Raw genomic sequence first — 14,662 nt, forward strand, 5'->3', positions numbered from 1 at the left:
TCCTGATCCCACTGTGGTTCTTTCTGAATTGATCCAGGTCCCTGCTAGCAAGTGAAGCAGAAAGAATTCAGGCTAGTTGTGAGATGACATACAGCAGGCTGAGATGATGGGGACATTTCAGAACCAAGAGGAGGTGGCGGGCAGGACACAGACTTGTTTCTCCCACCTTGATGCCAACGTGGTCTGGGAGAGATCTCGAAGGGCAACGTCGAGGGGACTGCTAGCGTCAGCCAGGGCGCCGCGGTCCGTCGCCCCTCTCCGCGGGCGGGGAGCGAGCGCGTGTGCGCGAGAGCGGCGGGCGGCGGCAGGAGGAGGCGCAGGCGCGCTGCTCGCCCGTCTGCAGCCCCGCGCCGAGCGCCGCGTCTCGGGAGTTGATGGCAGCACCACTGTGCGGCCGCCCGGCCGAGCGCGCAGCGCAGCCACACGCTGCTGCCCAGGGAGCGCCCAAGATGTGGGGGGACCGGGGCGGCAGCGGCTGTAGCAGCGCCAGGGACGGGGGCACGCAGCAGCCTCCGCTCGCTCGCCTGTCCTGACCTGCCTCGCTTGCCCCCAAAGAATGTCAGCCAAGTCTAAGGGGAAACCCTCCTCGTCCTGTCCAGCCGAGGGACCGCCGGCAGCCTCCAAAACCAAGGTGAAGGAACAGATCAAGATCATCGTGGAAGATCTGGAATTAGTCCTGGGCGACCTGAAGGACGTGGCCAAGGAACTTAAGGAGGTGAGAGGCGCGGGGGTGGGGAGGGAGTTCGGCGCCCTTCGACCTCTGCGGGGTCCCCTTCCCATTTTCGGCAGGGACCGCCAGATTTCCAAACTCCTGGGAAACTACAGAAAAGGTGCCTGCAGACGGACTTTCTTTGCTCCGGATACTCCTGAGAGGAGTTGTTGTTGCACTTTTTAATTTTTTTTTTTTTTTTTTAATCAGGAAGGAATCAACTAGTGTTTTAATCGGTGGACCTGGGCTGGTGGGAAGGGTGAACGCACGCGTGTCTCTGAATCTGTGTGTGTGACGACGGGGGAGGGGGTTAGCTGGGGGTGTGTCGGCAGAGGAAGTCGTGAGCAGCCCGGCCGGAGTGTGCAAGATGCTCCTCTCCTGCCCTCTTGCTTCCCCAGAGTCCTTTGGCAAGTCCGCTGCCTATCTGGCAGCCTCCCCAAGTCGGGGCTGAAGAGGGGCCGGGTTCTGGGCCCTGGGCCAGATCAGGGAGGGCAGCCTGGGGGAAGCTTTGCTCAGACTCCCCTCCCTGTCTCCTGAGCCTTGCTGCAGGGAAGGCGACCCGGGCTGCTGGCAGCCTTGGGGCTAAGGAGGGGATCTGGGACTTTCTCACTTTCTCAGTTTCTGAAGCATCCCCTGCTCTCCTCCGAATGTCGTTCCCAGTAACTCTGGGCCTTCCTGACACCCTATCTCTCTTTTCTTCCTTCCACCCTGTCGCCACTTGGCACTGAACCCGAGGAGCAGGACGCGCAGGAGAGTGTGTGTGTGGCCGGGGTCTTGCCACTGGCGTCGTGGCTCTCTGCAACTGGGACTGCTTCGGTTCTTCCCCCCTTTTCCTCTATCCCACTTCTGTTCAGCCCTACTCCCGCCCGCCCCTAGCCCCAGGTGATCCAGATGGAAAGAAGCAGGGAAGGTGTGAGGGTTGAGGCTGCGTAACTCAGGCGGCGGCTCCGGGCGGGGGCGGGGGCCGGGCTGGGAGGGGTGGGGTCTCCGGAGCCAGGCTGGCTGCCGGCGGCGTCGCGGAGCTGGTGGCAGAGTCCCAGCGCGCCGCTCACTACTGAATGGGCTCCTGGTGCGGTTCTCGGTGAGGGAGTCCGTAGCTCCGCTTGCGTGAGAGCTAAGACTGGAACTTCGAAGGTGGTGGTGGCTGCAGCGGGAAAAGAAGGGGTGGGGCGCAGTCTAGGTCCAAAATTGTAATCCTGTTTCTGAAGCCAAGGGGGAGGAGACTGAGGGTTGTTTGGATGACTGGCCTCTAGAGATTAACCTCCTGTATTCAATTTCCAAACCAAATTTCAAGAGCCCCGTCGTCTTCCTTCCCTCCCCCCATTACCTCTATGAACTGAACTCCGCATTTGTTACCTAATATAAGTCTGTTAAAATGGGCCATTCGTCACCAGGGTTAAGTTTGCCAATGGCAAATGTCGTTCCTGTAGGTTACTCCGCAGACAGAACATAATTACTACTGAGGTCCTGAGAGTGGCTGTTAATATAGATTCAGGGATAAAACTTGTTCATGTTTTCAGGGTTTCTCTAGGATTATTGCTTCACAACTGGTTGACAGATGGTGGGGTTATGCATTGAAATTCAATTCTAAAAATGCTGTCCCTTTCTTTGTTATTCTTTTATATGACATCTTTGGCAGACTGTGTTTTCATCTGAAACATTATGGCGTTTTAAAAAATGAAATTGGGCATATTCCTTTCGGCAGAATTGTGCTTAATAATTGGTAAGGTTTCTATGGGGAATGTAGAAAACCTACAGCGGCACAGAAACGTATTTACTGTTATCATGAGGCTGAGACTAAAAGAAAGGTAGTTAAGCAGAATTCTGCATCTGTGAGCCATACTTCCTTATATTATAATGCCAGTCCACTCACTTTTTTTTGCACAGAATAAATGACAAGAAACTACACATGGTCCTGGTTTTACTTTGCATCATTATTTATGGACATTTAGAGATCAAGTAGATCTGTAGTGAAATCTTCAACCTCCCTGTGGTTATTGGGTAGAATCACAAAAATGTAAATCAGGAAATCTGTTGATACCACTTTCTGTGTCTTCATTACTGAAGATTTTTTAAGGTGAAAAAAAAAAAAGGTTGTTTATAAGAGGAATAGAAAGCAGAGATAATGTACAACCCAGTAGATGAAAATATATAACAGATCTAGAGATACAATTTTGACTCAACATTTTGGAATATTTGTTTGCCTTAAGGATCTGTTTGAGTAAAAATCTCACCATGAAACTGAAATTTATGACTGATAAATAATGTGATGTGATTGTTAATTACTTTTGTGGGGTATCATCATCCTAGATTTGCATAAGAAAGTGTACCTACTATGGCCAAATCCCAAAACATTGGCTATTCATATAATACGAAGGAAAGTATTTTGAGAACAAAGTATTTATAGGGAATGTTTAACCTATGACATCTTGCAGTTGTCCAGCATGTATCTTTTTAGGATAATCCTGCATATGTGAGTGAACATGTCTTGGTATAGTTTTGGATAAAGAAATAACAAAACTTGGTATATTACAAAGCTTGTTGGTTTCTGTAAATGAATGTTACTGTTCATCAGTTGTCATATTCAATATTCTGGCAGTTTAAAATGAGTACGTGTCAAATATACACTGCTATATTTAGAATTCTAACTCCTTTATTGGCAATGCTAGGCTTTTAGACCATAATATATTTTAATATAAATTATCGGCGAGCTCTTCTTAACTTGGAACAGAAATTAAAAATAAAAAAGTAGTTATGACTGTATCACTATGTCAGTCATCACATAGTATTTGTTTTTTCTTTCTGCTTTCAAAAAATATCTAGTTAAAATGCAATCTTCTTTAATTCTGTTCTTTGTTTTTGCATAATTTCTGCACCAACAATATTAAACTTTGGTTTGAGGTTATTCTGAAATTGCTTTTCTTCATAGAAGTTCTCTGGGCTTAAGTCATCTGAAAACTCAGGTAGTAGAATAGATTCAAACATAATAGTAATTGCTTGAAACACTTTAATAAATAGTGACAAAACTCCAGTCTGCTCAGCAAGATGAGTTGTTATTTTGGGTATCTGTTTTATGATTATTTCGTTCTAATTGCTTAATCAGTTATAATTGGATTATATATTAGAAGCAGAGGAACAGGCTTTCTAGAAAGTCCAAGAGCAGCCTTATTCTACTGTCAGAATTTAGTAAAATCTCAAACAATTTGACTTTTCAGAAATAATATGGGTCCTTTAGTTTTCTATGCAATTAATTTATTGGAAAAGCTTAAATATAATTCGGTATACTTATTGAGCACCTACCATGTTCAAAGTACTAATACCACCTTTTTAATTGCCACCAAGATGAATAAAGCATCGTTTCTGGTCTCAGTGAGCTCCAAAGGTTAGGTAGGGATATATTTATCCGGTCTTTCAACCTCAGCGCTGTCAAAAGGCATTGTGGCCTTTAGTGGCCACTCTCACTGCAGGCTTGGGGAAATCGAGAATTGAGAATAAGAATGAGTATATGTTGATTTATAAAATGATACATGCTGCATACTTAGTAGTATGGCAAGTCTTTGATGAAGAAAGAAGCTTAAAAAGATTAAAATATATGAATTTTGAGAAATTTGCAGGTGATTTAGTTTGTCATGATTAATATAAATGGATCAATACCATATACAGGAGATAACATGTTCAAATGTTGTAACTAGATATTGAAGATTTCCATGAAAGGTAAGTCTTTTGGAGAAATGGAGAGTTAAAAAGGAAGACTTTGAATTCTTCTTTTTCTTAATGTAAATCAGGTTTTAAGAGATAGTCAGAAGGTAAAAGGAAATAGGTTTGGACTACATGAGTAATCCACGTTGCATTTTTCTACACATTGAAAAAAAAATAAAAAGAAAATAGTGGTGAAACTCTAGAGTTTTAGGGATAAAATTAACCATAACTGGTAGAGTAGGTGTGAGTGATACTTTTTCACTATGAAACGTAGAAACAAGGCAATTGCTTTTTAAAATATTTCTGAAATAATCTAATGCCTTTGAGTAGCAATATGCCTGTTCTTTTATGAAGATCTCACTGGTAAACTGTTTTGCATTAAATGCAGGTATTAATATGGGATCACATATCTTACTGGTCACAGTGACACTGGAATCTCTAATAATCAGCCTTTTATCTGGAAACAAAATTAATTGCAGCTTTAGCGGGATTCTCTTCTAGTTTAGACTCGTTATAACCTTGAGCTTTTCTTGTAGTGTTTATTTTTATGATTTGAAGCAACAAAGCTACTATATGAGTTGAAAAAACATTTATATATATAATTTCTTGAGAGGCTCTCTGAGTAGACATGACTCTAAAGGAGGAACAAATTAAAATAAGTTGTTTTGTTGTTGCCTTAGAATCACTCAGTGACTGGATCTCCATTGGTGAGAAGTATGTCAGCATCGTTGCCATGGACTGGAAAGCACCCATAATTTGTCTTATAGTGGCATAAACTGAAAAAAATTTAAGTTGAATTTTGAAAAATTTGAAACCTATAGGAAACAGTCTGATTTGAACTGATGAAAACAGAATTAACAATTATCTGAAAAATATTTTCACTTTTAAATGTTCCCTCTTTTAATGTCTTAACCACTTGATATTCTATAGTTGGTTGTTCTGGAAAGTCCTACTGAGTATTTTTTGGTTAATAAGCCCATGCATAAAAAATTCATTACAAGAAAAAATTATAGAGAATAATCTTGGAAGTATTTTCTTTTTGTTTGAGACAGAGTCTTGCCCTGTCACTTAGGTTGTAGTGCAGTGATAGAGATCTTGGCTCACTGCAGCCTCCATTTCTTAGGCTGAAGGAGTCTTACCACCTCAGCCTTCTGAGTAGCTGGGACTACAGGCATGCGCCACCATGCCTAGCTAATTTTTAATTTTTTTTTTTTTTTTGGTAGAGATGGTATCTTGCTATGTTCCCTAGACTGGTCTTTAACACCTGTCTTGAAGTCATCCTCCTGCTTAGGCCTCCCAAAGTGCTTAAATTATAGGCATGAACCACCATGTCCACCCCAAAGTATTTTCCAGGTTCTAAAGTTGTGAATAAATAGAATTTAGTAGTTCTTTTAATTGTAGCAATAGTCATACTTTTATTACTTTATACAACAGTCTACCTCCCCAAATTGTGGTATATTTACCAAATGCTAAAATGCTCTAAAATTTTTCTTTACTTAGGCGTGATGGCCTAGCATGTTACCAAAAATAATTTTGAGAACATAAACATAGCCAGTAATCATCCATCATTGTCTATTTCCAATGAGTTAAAACATTCAACACTTAGAGGATTAGCTGATAAGAAATTCAAGCAGCCTTAAAGTAATAGACAATGTGTTTCAGGAAATAGTGAAGTCATAGATAATAAAGCCCGTCTAATAGGTTTCATTGTTACCTGAATTATGTTATTTTCACCCTTGCTTCTCTGAGGATCTCAGGTACTTAAATCTAAATATAGAAAAAGAGATAGAAATGCAAGTTGGAGCAAAACATATTTTCCCAAACTATAGAACTTTCCTTCTGTAGAATAGTTTATGAAAAATTTCAGGGTCAATTTTTGAGAATTCGCGTAATAAAATTCCAGTAGGTCGCTGATGCAACTCTGATTGAAATATACATAACTGACATCAAGCTACAAATACAAAATTAACAAACAACAAAGGGCACTATTAAAAAAATCAAATTTATTTTTTCTGATGTTAGGAGCAGTACATGAATATTATAGAAAGTTTGCAAAAATCTAAAGAAATATAAAGGAGAAAATAAAAATTATCTGTAGTACCACGTAAAAATAGATATACTAAGCATTTTGTTATATTTCCTTTTAGTCTTTTTGTATGCATATTTTAACATAGATGAAGTTATACAAAGTTATAGATTATAAACAATAACATTTTCTACTTTCTTGAATAATATAGATCATAACTATTACACAGATTTGCTGTAAGTTACTTCATACTTCTCTTAATGTTGGATAGTCTATTTATTTCCAGCTTTTCATGGTTATTAAATATCACTAGAAAGAGGAGTTTTGGCAATATGAATAGCTAACAGAGGTCTTACTCTCTGCCAGGTACTCTTCTCAGTGCCTTTATCTATATTAAATTATCTAATTCTCAAAACAGATAGATGAGGAAGTTACTAATATTGCCGTTTTACAGATAAGAAATCTGAGGTCTGAGATATTAAGTCATTTGCCCAACTCACTTGACTTGTAAGTGGAGAAGTGAAGTTTCATTGCCAGATAGCTTGGTGTCAGAGAACAGCATTGACCACCAAGCTCTATCACGTTTCCTAATTGTTTTTAAACATTTTCTTAGAAGTCAAGGATCTAAAAGCTTTATAATTCTCAATTCATGTTGCCAAACTGTCTTCCAGGGAGTTTTCACAAATTTTTGCTTGCAGCAGCAGTATATATGTGGACACTGTTTCTTAAATTGGGAGTGAAGCTAATAAACCATTTCGTTATTTCATTAAGGCTTGCTGTAGTTTATTAACTTCATGGTAACAGTCATTGTTTTTGTGGGTTGCAGAAAACAGTATTGAGACAAAATTAATACTGAGTAAATTAGACCTTGCAATTTAAAATTTGCGAATAAAGAGGTGCTGTGATTAATTACCTTTAGTTTATTCAACAAAAATGTTGATAAGAATATTACATAGCTGTTTAATATTCTGGCTGAGAAAATAAAGGAACAACTAGTATGGAAGCTTGTTGATATCTAGCATTGTATATAATTGTTTCAAATGAATAAAAATAATTTGGAATGTATTATTCTCTTTTGTTGCTGTTAAATTACCTTAGAAGAGAGACAGTATCCTTAAATTTTCTGAGACGTTTGGGGTTTGACAGTTTTCGTGTTTTCTGCTATGACTGAAGAATTAGAGAATCTTGTTGAATTCTTTACTAGGAGCAACATTGTTGAACTGGCTAATGATGTCATATGTTTATTATAATTTGATTTCTTGTATTAACTTTAGTGCTGTCGATTATAAACCACCTCCTCTCTCCCACATATAAGGGGTATAAGAAATGGCCTTATTCTAAAATTGTTTTCTTTTCCAGTATATTATGAATAGAAATGTTTTTATTGTGTTAAAAGTTAGTGTTCATTTGGAGAATTACTCTGAATTAAGTTTCCCACAGGAACTGGGAACCCAAAGCCAGCAGTAATTCGTCTTTAAACAAGAACCAGAAAGTAGCATTAACTGAAATGAGAAAATAAAGACATATCTAATATCCAAATCAAAGTAGACTCACAAGGTAGTCTGTCAGCTCAGGACAAATGTTGTCTTGCTTATATGGGGTAAGCTATTTATTTATTTAGAAAGGAAAGACATGAGGAGTCCAAAGGATTTAAACTCCCAGACCCCACTTTCAGGCAAGAAATATTAACATTGTTAGGACTGAATTTATATTCATCATCTTTGTTTTCTCTCTTTCTACTTTGCAAATGGTACTTCAGATTGGTGTTTGAGATAAATGTTTACTTGTAGAATAATTGAAATTTGGCAAATTACATACTTATGCTCAATGAAACGATTATGATGTTTAGGACACTATAAATAGATTTTCAGCTACAGATAACATATGTCATCCTTGTCTGGAAAAAGCAAATTTGATGATTTCTGACAGGTTCTTTCTCTAGTACCACACAAATGGTAACAGATATATTGGTGTGCATATACCCCTTTCATAATATCACATCTTATCTCAAGATTTCAAACTGTATGTTTATATGAGAGAAAAACACTGGGTTAAAAAATATCAGTCAAATCAATTGCCTTCTAGCATCAGTGGTTGTTAATATTCCCCCTCCCCCCATATCACAAACCCCTTCAAAAGAAGGAAAAAAAAGTTGGGATTATTTCTTCTGGAACAAAATGTCACACAAATGTGGTTCCTGCGCATGTTCAGAGAATCTTGGGTGGGTGGGAATGACTCAGGTAAAGAGACAAAACAAGTGGTTGATTGCCATTTTATTTTTTAGAAGTTTTAGCTAATTGTTTGAGGTTCAGCTCCATAATTTTCAGAATTAAAAGTCCTGGCTCTACAAAAAGAAAAAAAAGAAATACTGATGGCTGTGGTTTGATGTTTTTTGTGTAGGGGAAAAAAATGAGTGGCGTATCAACAGTTTATTTCTCTTAGAATGTGATGTCAGTGTGAAAATAGATAGTATATTTATAATTCACTACTTTGCAAAAATTGTAGGATGTTGTGTGTCTAAAGGTTAACTCTCTCATTTGGTTGTTTCTTATGATGTGTGCCATAGTATATCAGTAAATAGATGGACAAAAAGTTTTCAGAACTCAATGTAAATTAAGCATATTCTCTTCTTAAAACTGATTCCAGAACAGCATTTTTCTTTATTTTATTATTTTCCTGTGTGACATTAACATGAATTATGAAAGACATATTGAATTATTGATATGTGTAAGTCACTATGCTAGAGAAAGTAAAAGATGCAAATATGAATAAGCTTAGTGATCTGCCCTTGAAGTAACTATTTTCTGTTTACTTCTGATGACAGTGATAACACTGTAGGCTATTATTAATTGAGATAACTTTGTAATTTTAAAGCCCAAATATCAGAGATATATTTATGTTTATTCAATTATATATATATAAAATAAAGTATAAATTTGGTTGTCTATTGCACTGATCAATGTTTTTGATAAATGTTTGGGGTTATCTTTTTTTTAATAGGAGAATTTTAGTCTGTGTAACTCAGTAAGGTGGCATAGTATAGAAGGGTGAGAGCGCAAACTCTGAAGCCAGACTGCTTTTTTTTCAAATTGCTCTGCTGTGCAATATTGAGCACATTATTTAATTTCTCTCTGCTTTCATTTTCTCCTTAGCGTGGCGATAGTGACAATGTTACGTGCAGTATAAGTTGGTTACAAAGATTAAATGAGTTCTTTGTAGAACGTTTAGAATAGTTCCGATGCATAAAGCAAGCATTGTATGTGTATCTGTCGTTATTATTATTATTTGAATTTGTCTGAGCCCCTTTATTCATTTATTCAACAAGCAGTGTTTAACACCTACTGTATACCAGGCACTGTTCTAGTTTCTAGGGATATAGTGGGGAACAAAACAGACAAAATTCCTTCATGGAGTTTACATAGTGGATGGTAAGGGCACGGGGAAGATAGGTCAGTAAAATAAACACCAGTTTACATCAAATATTAGAAGGTGATCGATCTTATGAAGTAATGAAATATTATAATAGGATAAACAGTGATGAGGAGGAAGTGCAATTTTAAATAGGATTGTCCAGAATAAGCCTCAGTGAGAAAGCGGCATGGCGGCATTGGGGGGAAGGCTTGAAGGCAAAGGAGCAAGCAGTAAGGAAATCTAGGGGAGCATTTTCCCAAGTAGGAAACAGCCGCCCCAGGGGCCTTATAGTGGGCAAGTTTTCCATGCATTTGCAGCAGAACAAGGGGCCAGGGTGGCAGGAGTGGAGGAGCAGGGCAAGAGTAGCAGTGGTAAGGTCAGATGGATATGGGGGACATGTCTAAGGATTTTGACTCTTCCTTGGACTAAAATGGGACTTTTGAGCAGAGAGGTGACTAAATCTGTTATACTTCCATCTTTTTACCTTTAATCTCTGGCTCAGGGTTTCTCAAACTCTGCACTGTTGACGTATTGAGTGAATAATTCTTTGTTGGGGGGATTGTCCTGTGCATTGTAGGATGGTTGGCAGCATCTACAACTAGATGCCAGTAGCAACCAAAAATTTTGATGTGACCATGGAAAATGTTTCTAGATGATGCCAAATGTCCTCTTTCTACTTTGCAGTCATAGCACTAGGAACCCAAAGGGCTACTATGAGAACTACTGCTCTTGCTCTTCCATCTTATTCCATATTACTTAATACTGCTTTTGCTACCTGCCTTTTTCTTTCTTTATGCCTATCCATCAAGCATTGAGACTTCATATCTCTTTCATGTCTTGTATTTGCTATCTTTTAAAAATACCATTATTTGTATTTTTTTTTTACATTTACCTCATTCTTTTTTCCTTAATTCAAACTACTTTAAAAATATGCCTTCCAATTTCCATCCACCACTTCAATTTTCTTGCTTGCCATTTTTTCCACAATGAAATAAAAGTTAAATTGATAATTTTTAAGGGATTTGGGTAAATATGTGTGTTTTAGGATTGGGGAGAAAAAAGGAGAAACTCAGAAGGAATGAAGGGAGCAGTCGAGGCTGAGCTGTTTGTCTTCTTGCCAGGTAGTTTGTGAGTGAGATCAGAGGCAACCTTGATTAGTGGAAGGACTTTTGTCTCATCCATCAGTTAGTCTTATGCCGCTTCTGCCGTTTTCATTTCTGTAGACAGAAGAGAATTTAGAATGGTTTCACTGCTGTCTAGTAGGGGACAAATTACAGATGATGATGATACTGATGACCGACAACTGTTAAATGCTCACTGTGTACCAGGGACTATTGTGAGTTAACTACTTTAATCCTCATAGCCACCCTTTGAGGTACCTGTAATTATTCTATAGATGAGGAAGCACAGTCAGAGAGGTTAACTAAGAGCAAGTGTTGGAGTTGAACTCTTGATATTTCCCCCTTTAAGCTGAAGTCCATGACCTGCTTCCCAATTCCTGGCAGCCACACAGTCGCTTTGCTATTTTTCAGTCTTCTAACTTCAACATAATTTCTTTTTACTCTTTTTCATCTTCTGCTTTCTTTAAATCATGTCTCTTTTTCCTTTCTTGTTTTTCTCCTTTCTCCTCAACTTTCTGTCTTCCTTTTTTTCTTCTGTTTTTCTGCCTTTTGCTTCCTTAACTTCTTTGAAATCCATACCTTATTTACTCATTAAAAATTTTTTTTGACACTTTGGGAGGCAGAGGCAGGAGGATTGCTTGAGGCCAGGAGTTCAAGACCAGCTTGGGCAACAGAGCAAGACCCTGTTTCTGTAAGAAATGAAAAATAAGCTGGATGCTGTAGTACGTGCCTATAGTCCCAGCTACTCTGGAGCCTGAGGTGGGAGGATTGCTTGAGCCCAGGAGTTCAAGGTTCCAGTGAACTGTGACCATGCTCCTGCATTCAAGCCTGGGTGACAGAGAAAGATTCTGCCTCAAAAAATAAAAATAAAAATAAAAATAAACCCAGAAAAATATTTCTTTTATTGCCTACTGTATGCAGGGTACTGGGCTAGTCCATATGGATAAAATAGTCAGTAAAACATATGTAGCCCCTGCCATCTTGGAACTTATATTTTAGTAGAGAGACACTATTCAAATAACAATATAAATAATATTTATGGTAGAGTATTAAGGGTTATAAAAGAAAATTACAAGATGCAACAAGAGTATATAATCCTTGTTAAGTCTTGTTGATTCTTGCTGAGAAGGGGATTTTGATTAGCTGCTTTCTTTCCCACTGCCACCTCTCTAATCCGTATGCTGTTAATTTCATGGATGATATTTTAATAGCCCTAGAGCTCATTTATCTGCCTTTTGTTCTCCTCTGCCAGTTCATTCTCTAAACACTGCCAGATTAATCTAATGTACTGCTTTCTTTGGGCCAGACCCCTGCTTAAAAGATCACACACTATCTCCTATTACTTAAAATGTCAAATGACCAAACCCAGCCTTCCAGCCTGACATCCAATGGTCCAGTCTTTCTAATTTGGCATTATCTCTGTCTTTCATTCAGTGAGTAACACAGAGACCATCCCAGACAATCTTGACATTATCACAGTATTTTACCCAACTTGATATCTGTACCCCTTATGTTTATAATTACTACCCCACTATCTTGGATTTGCTTATGTCACTTCAAAGTTATTCCCTGTTTGTGCATTATTTTACGATCTAGTAATCTTTCTCTCTCTGTTGATTACTAACTATATAACCTTCAAGAAAACATTTTGAAAGTCTCACTGTTATTATCTGATCAGGAACTTGAACTTGAAAATTCAATTCCATGTAATACTTATTAAGTACCAAAAGCCAATCGTTCTACTTGTATGTGAGAGCCCATTATCTCCCATTTACTCAAGAACATCATGAATAATCTTCCCCTATCTCTCATATACCATCATTGTTTTCTCTGTCCCCTAAATGATTCCTATCAGCATACAAATGAAACAAGTATTAAAACCCTTTCTTAAGCCCTCTTCCCCTAAAAATTACCATCTGATTTCTTAGTTCTTCTTTAAAAAATAAAAATTTTAAAAGACGTGAAAGAGTTCTCTGTACTTGCTGTCACCTGTTTTCTCCTGTTCTTTCCTAAATCCACTCCAGTCAGATCTATACTCTCACTACCATACCAAAACTGCCTCTATCAAGGTTGTCAGTGACTCCATGTTATTTAATCCAATAGTCAACCCTCAGGCCTAATCTAGCAGCAGTTGACAGTCTCTTTAATAATCTTTCTTCACTTAGCTTGAAGAATTACCGTTTCATTTCACTGATTTTTCTTTTTGTTACCTTCACTTATTCCTCCTCTAGGATGTCTAAACCGAAATTTTCGTTCTTTAAAAAAGTACTCTTCTTGATATTTTATTCAGCCTTGTGGATAAATTCCATTTATATGTCTATGATTCCCAGCCCAAACCTTTTTTCTGAACTTGTGTAGCCAGCAGTCTACTCCCTATCTCTGCTTGGCTAAGAGACACCTTAATTTTGCCACGTAGCAAACTGAACCCAGATCTCCTCCCTCCTGCAAAACCTAATCCCATGCAGTTCTTCCCTCGTCAGTTGGTGTCATCTCCATCCTTTATACCTGGGAGTCATTATTAATTCCTCTTTCTCTCATGCGTTATGTTTAATTAACTAGAAAGCCTAGTTAGCCCCATCTTCAAAATGTTTCCAGAATCTGACCAATTTTTATCTCTTTCACTGTTACCATCCTGGTCCAAGCCACACATTATTTCTCACTTTGATTGCTACAATAGTCTCCTGACTATTCTCCTTCTCCTTCGCTCTCTTAAACCTTTCTCAGCATTATCAGTTAGACCATGTTACTCTTTTCAGATCCCTGTGGCAGTTTCTCATTTTACTCAAAGTCAGAGCACTTACTGTGTCTATGAGGCCTTGCACAGTGGTCCTCCTTTCCTTGTTATGGTTCTAATGTCCTCCCCTATTTACTACTTTCTCTGTGGCTCTCCTTACTTCAGGCTCAGTTGCAGTTGTCGGCTGTTACAGGAACAGATGCGCTAAGCACATTTTCATGCCTAAATCCCCACCTGAGCACTCACTCACCTCACTCAAACTTTGCTCCAGTGGCACCACACCGCAGCCTGTTCGGGCAACTACACGTTGTTGTATGCTGCCACAATTCCTGTTTTTCTTTCCTTTTTTCTTAATAATTGTCAGCGTTTCATATACTGAACAAGTTATTTCTCATATTTATTATTGTTTCCTGCTTCCAGCTTCTGAAGGTCAGTGACGTATTTTTGTTCTCTTTTTGTATTTCAAGTTTCTAGAGCAGTGGCTGGCATGTAGTAGATGCTCATTAAATGAATTAATAAATTACTGATCTCTTTCAACTCTAAACTCATCCTTCTAAAGTTCTCAAGGATCAAACTATTACCTTTTTCTTTCTACTGCAATCCAGTATTTGCAGAGAAGGAACAAGGAATAGATATTTATTAGATATTTCATATGGATTATTTATCTTCTTGCCCATTATATATGTTGGTAGTTTTTGGATTGGCTGAAGGGAGCACTTGTTTCTCCTACTTTGATTCCATAATCTATTAGTTCATTAAACTCATCCCATTCTCATTCAACTCAACCCATGTCCTTATTTTTTGGAATAGACAAAGGATCTCTCAGCAATAGCTAGTATCCTGAATGTTTACTGTGTGTCACAGTTTTGAGTTTTTAAAAAATATTAGCTCATGAAGTCCTTACCCCTCTCATCTCCCAACCAGTGGCTCCCACGTTGTCCCTCCTATGTAGAAATTTTGGA

At 38.5% G+C, this 14,662-nt stretch overlaps 1 protein-coding gene across 2 annotated transcripts in view; it reads left to right on the forward strand.

Moving 5' to 3' along the window:
• Positions 1-296: 296 nt before the first annotated feature.
• PRR16 (proline rich 16) overlaps positions 297-14,662 on the forward strand; it is a 209,463-nt gene continuing 195,097 nt past the window's right edge. The window contains exon 1 of one of the 2 annotated variants that reach the window (XM_025388351.1): positions 297-715. In XM_025388351.1, coding sequence (XP_025244136.1) covers positions 557-715 — 159 coding nt within the window. In that variant the 5' untranslated portion in view covers positions 297-556. Of the gene's footprint in view, positions 716-1,715; positions 1,791-14,662 lie in introns of those variants that run through there. The other variant, XM_025388354.1, reaches the window with a different exon arrangement.

The sequence above is a fragment of the Theropithecus gelada genome, chromosome 6 (assembly GCF_003255815.1).
Source record: "Theropithecus gelada isolate Dixy chromosome 6, Tgel_1.0, whole genome shotgun sequence".
Classification (NCBI taxonomy): domain Eukaryota; kingdom Metazoa; phylum Chordata; class Mammalia; order Primates; family Cercopithecidae; genus Theropithecus; species Theropithecus gelada.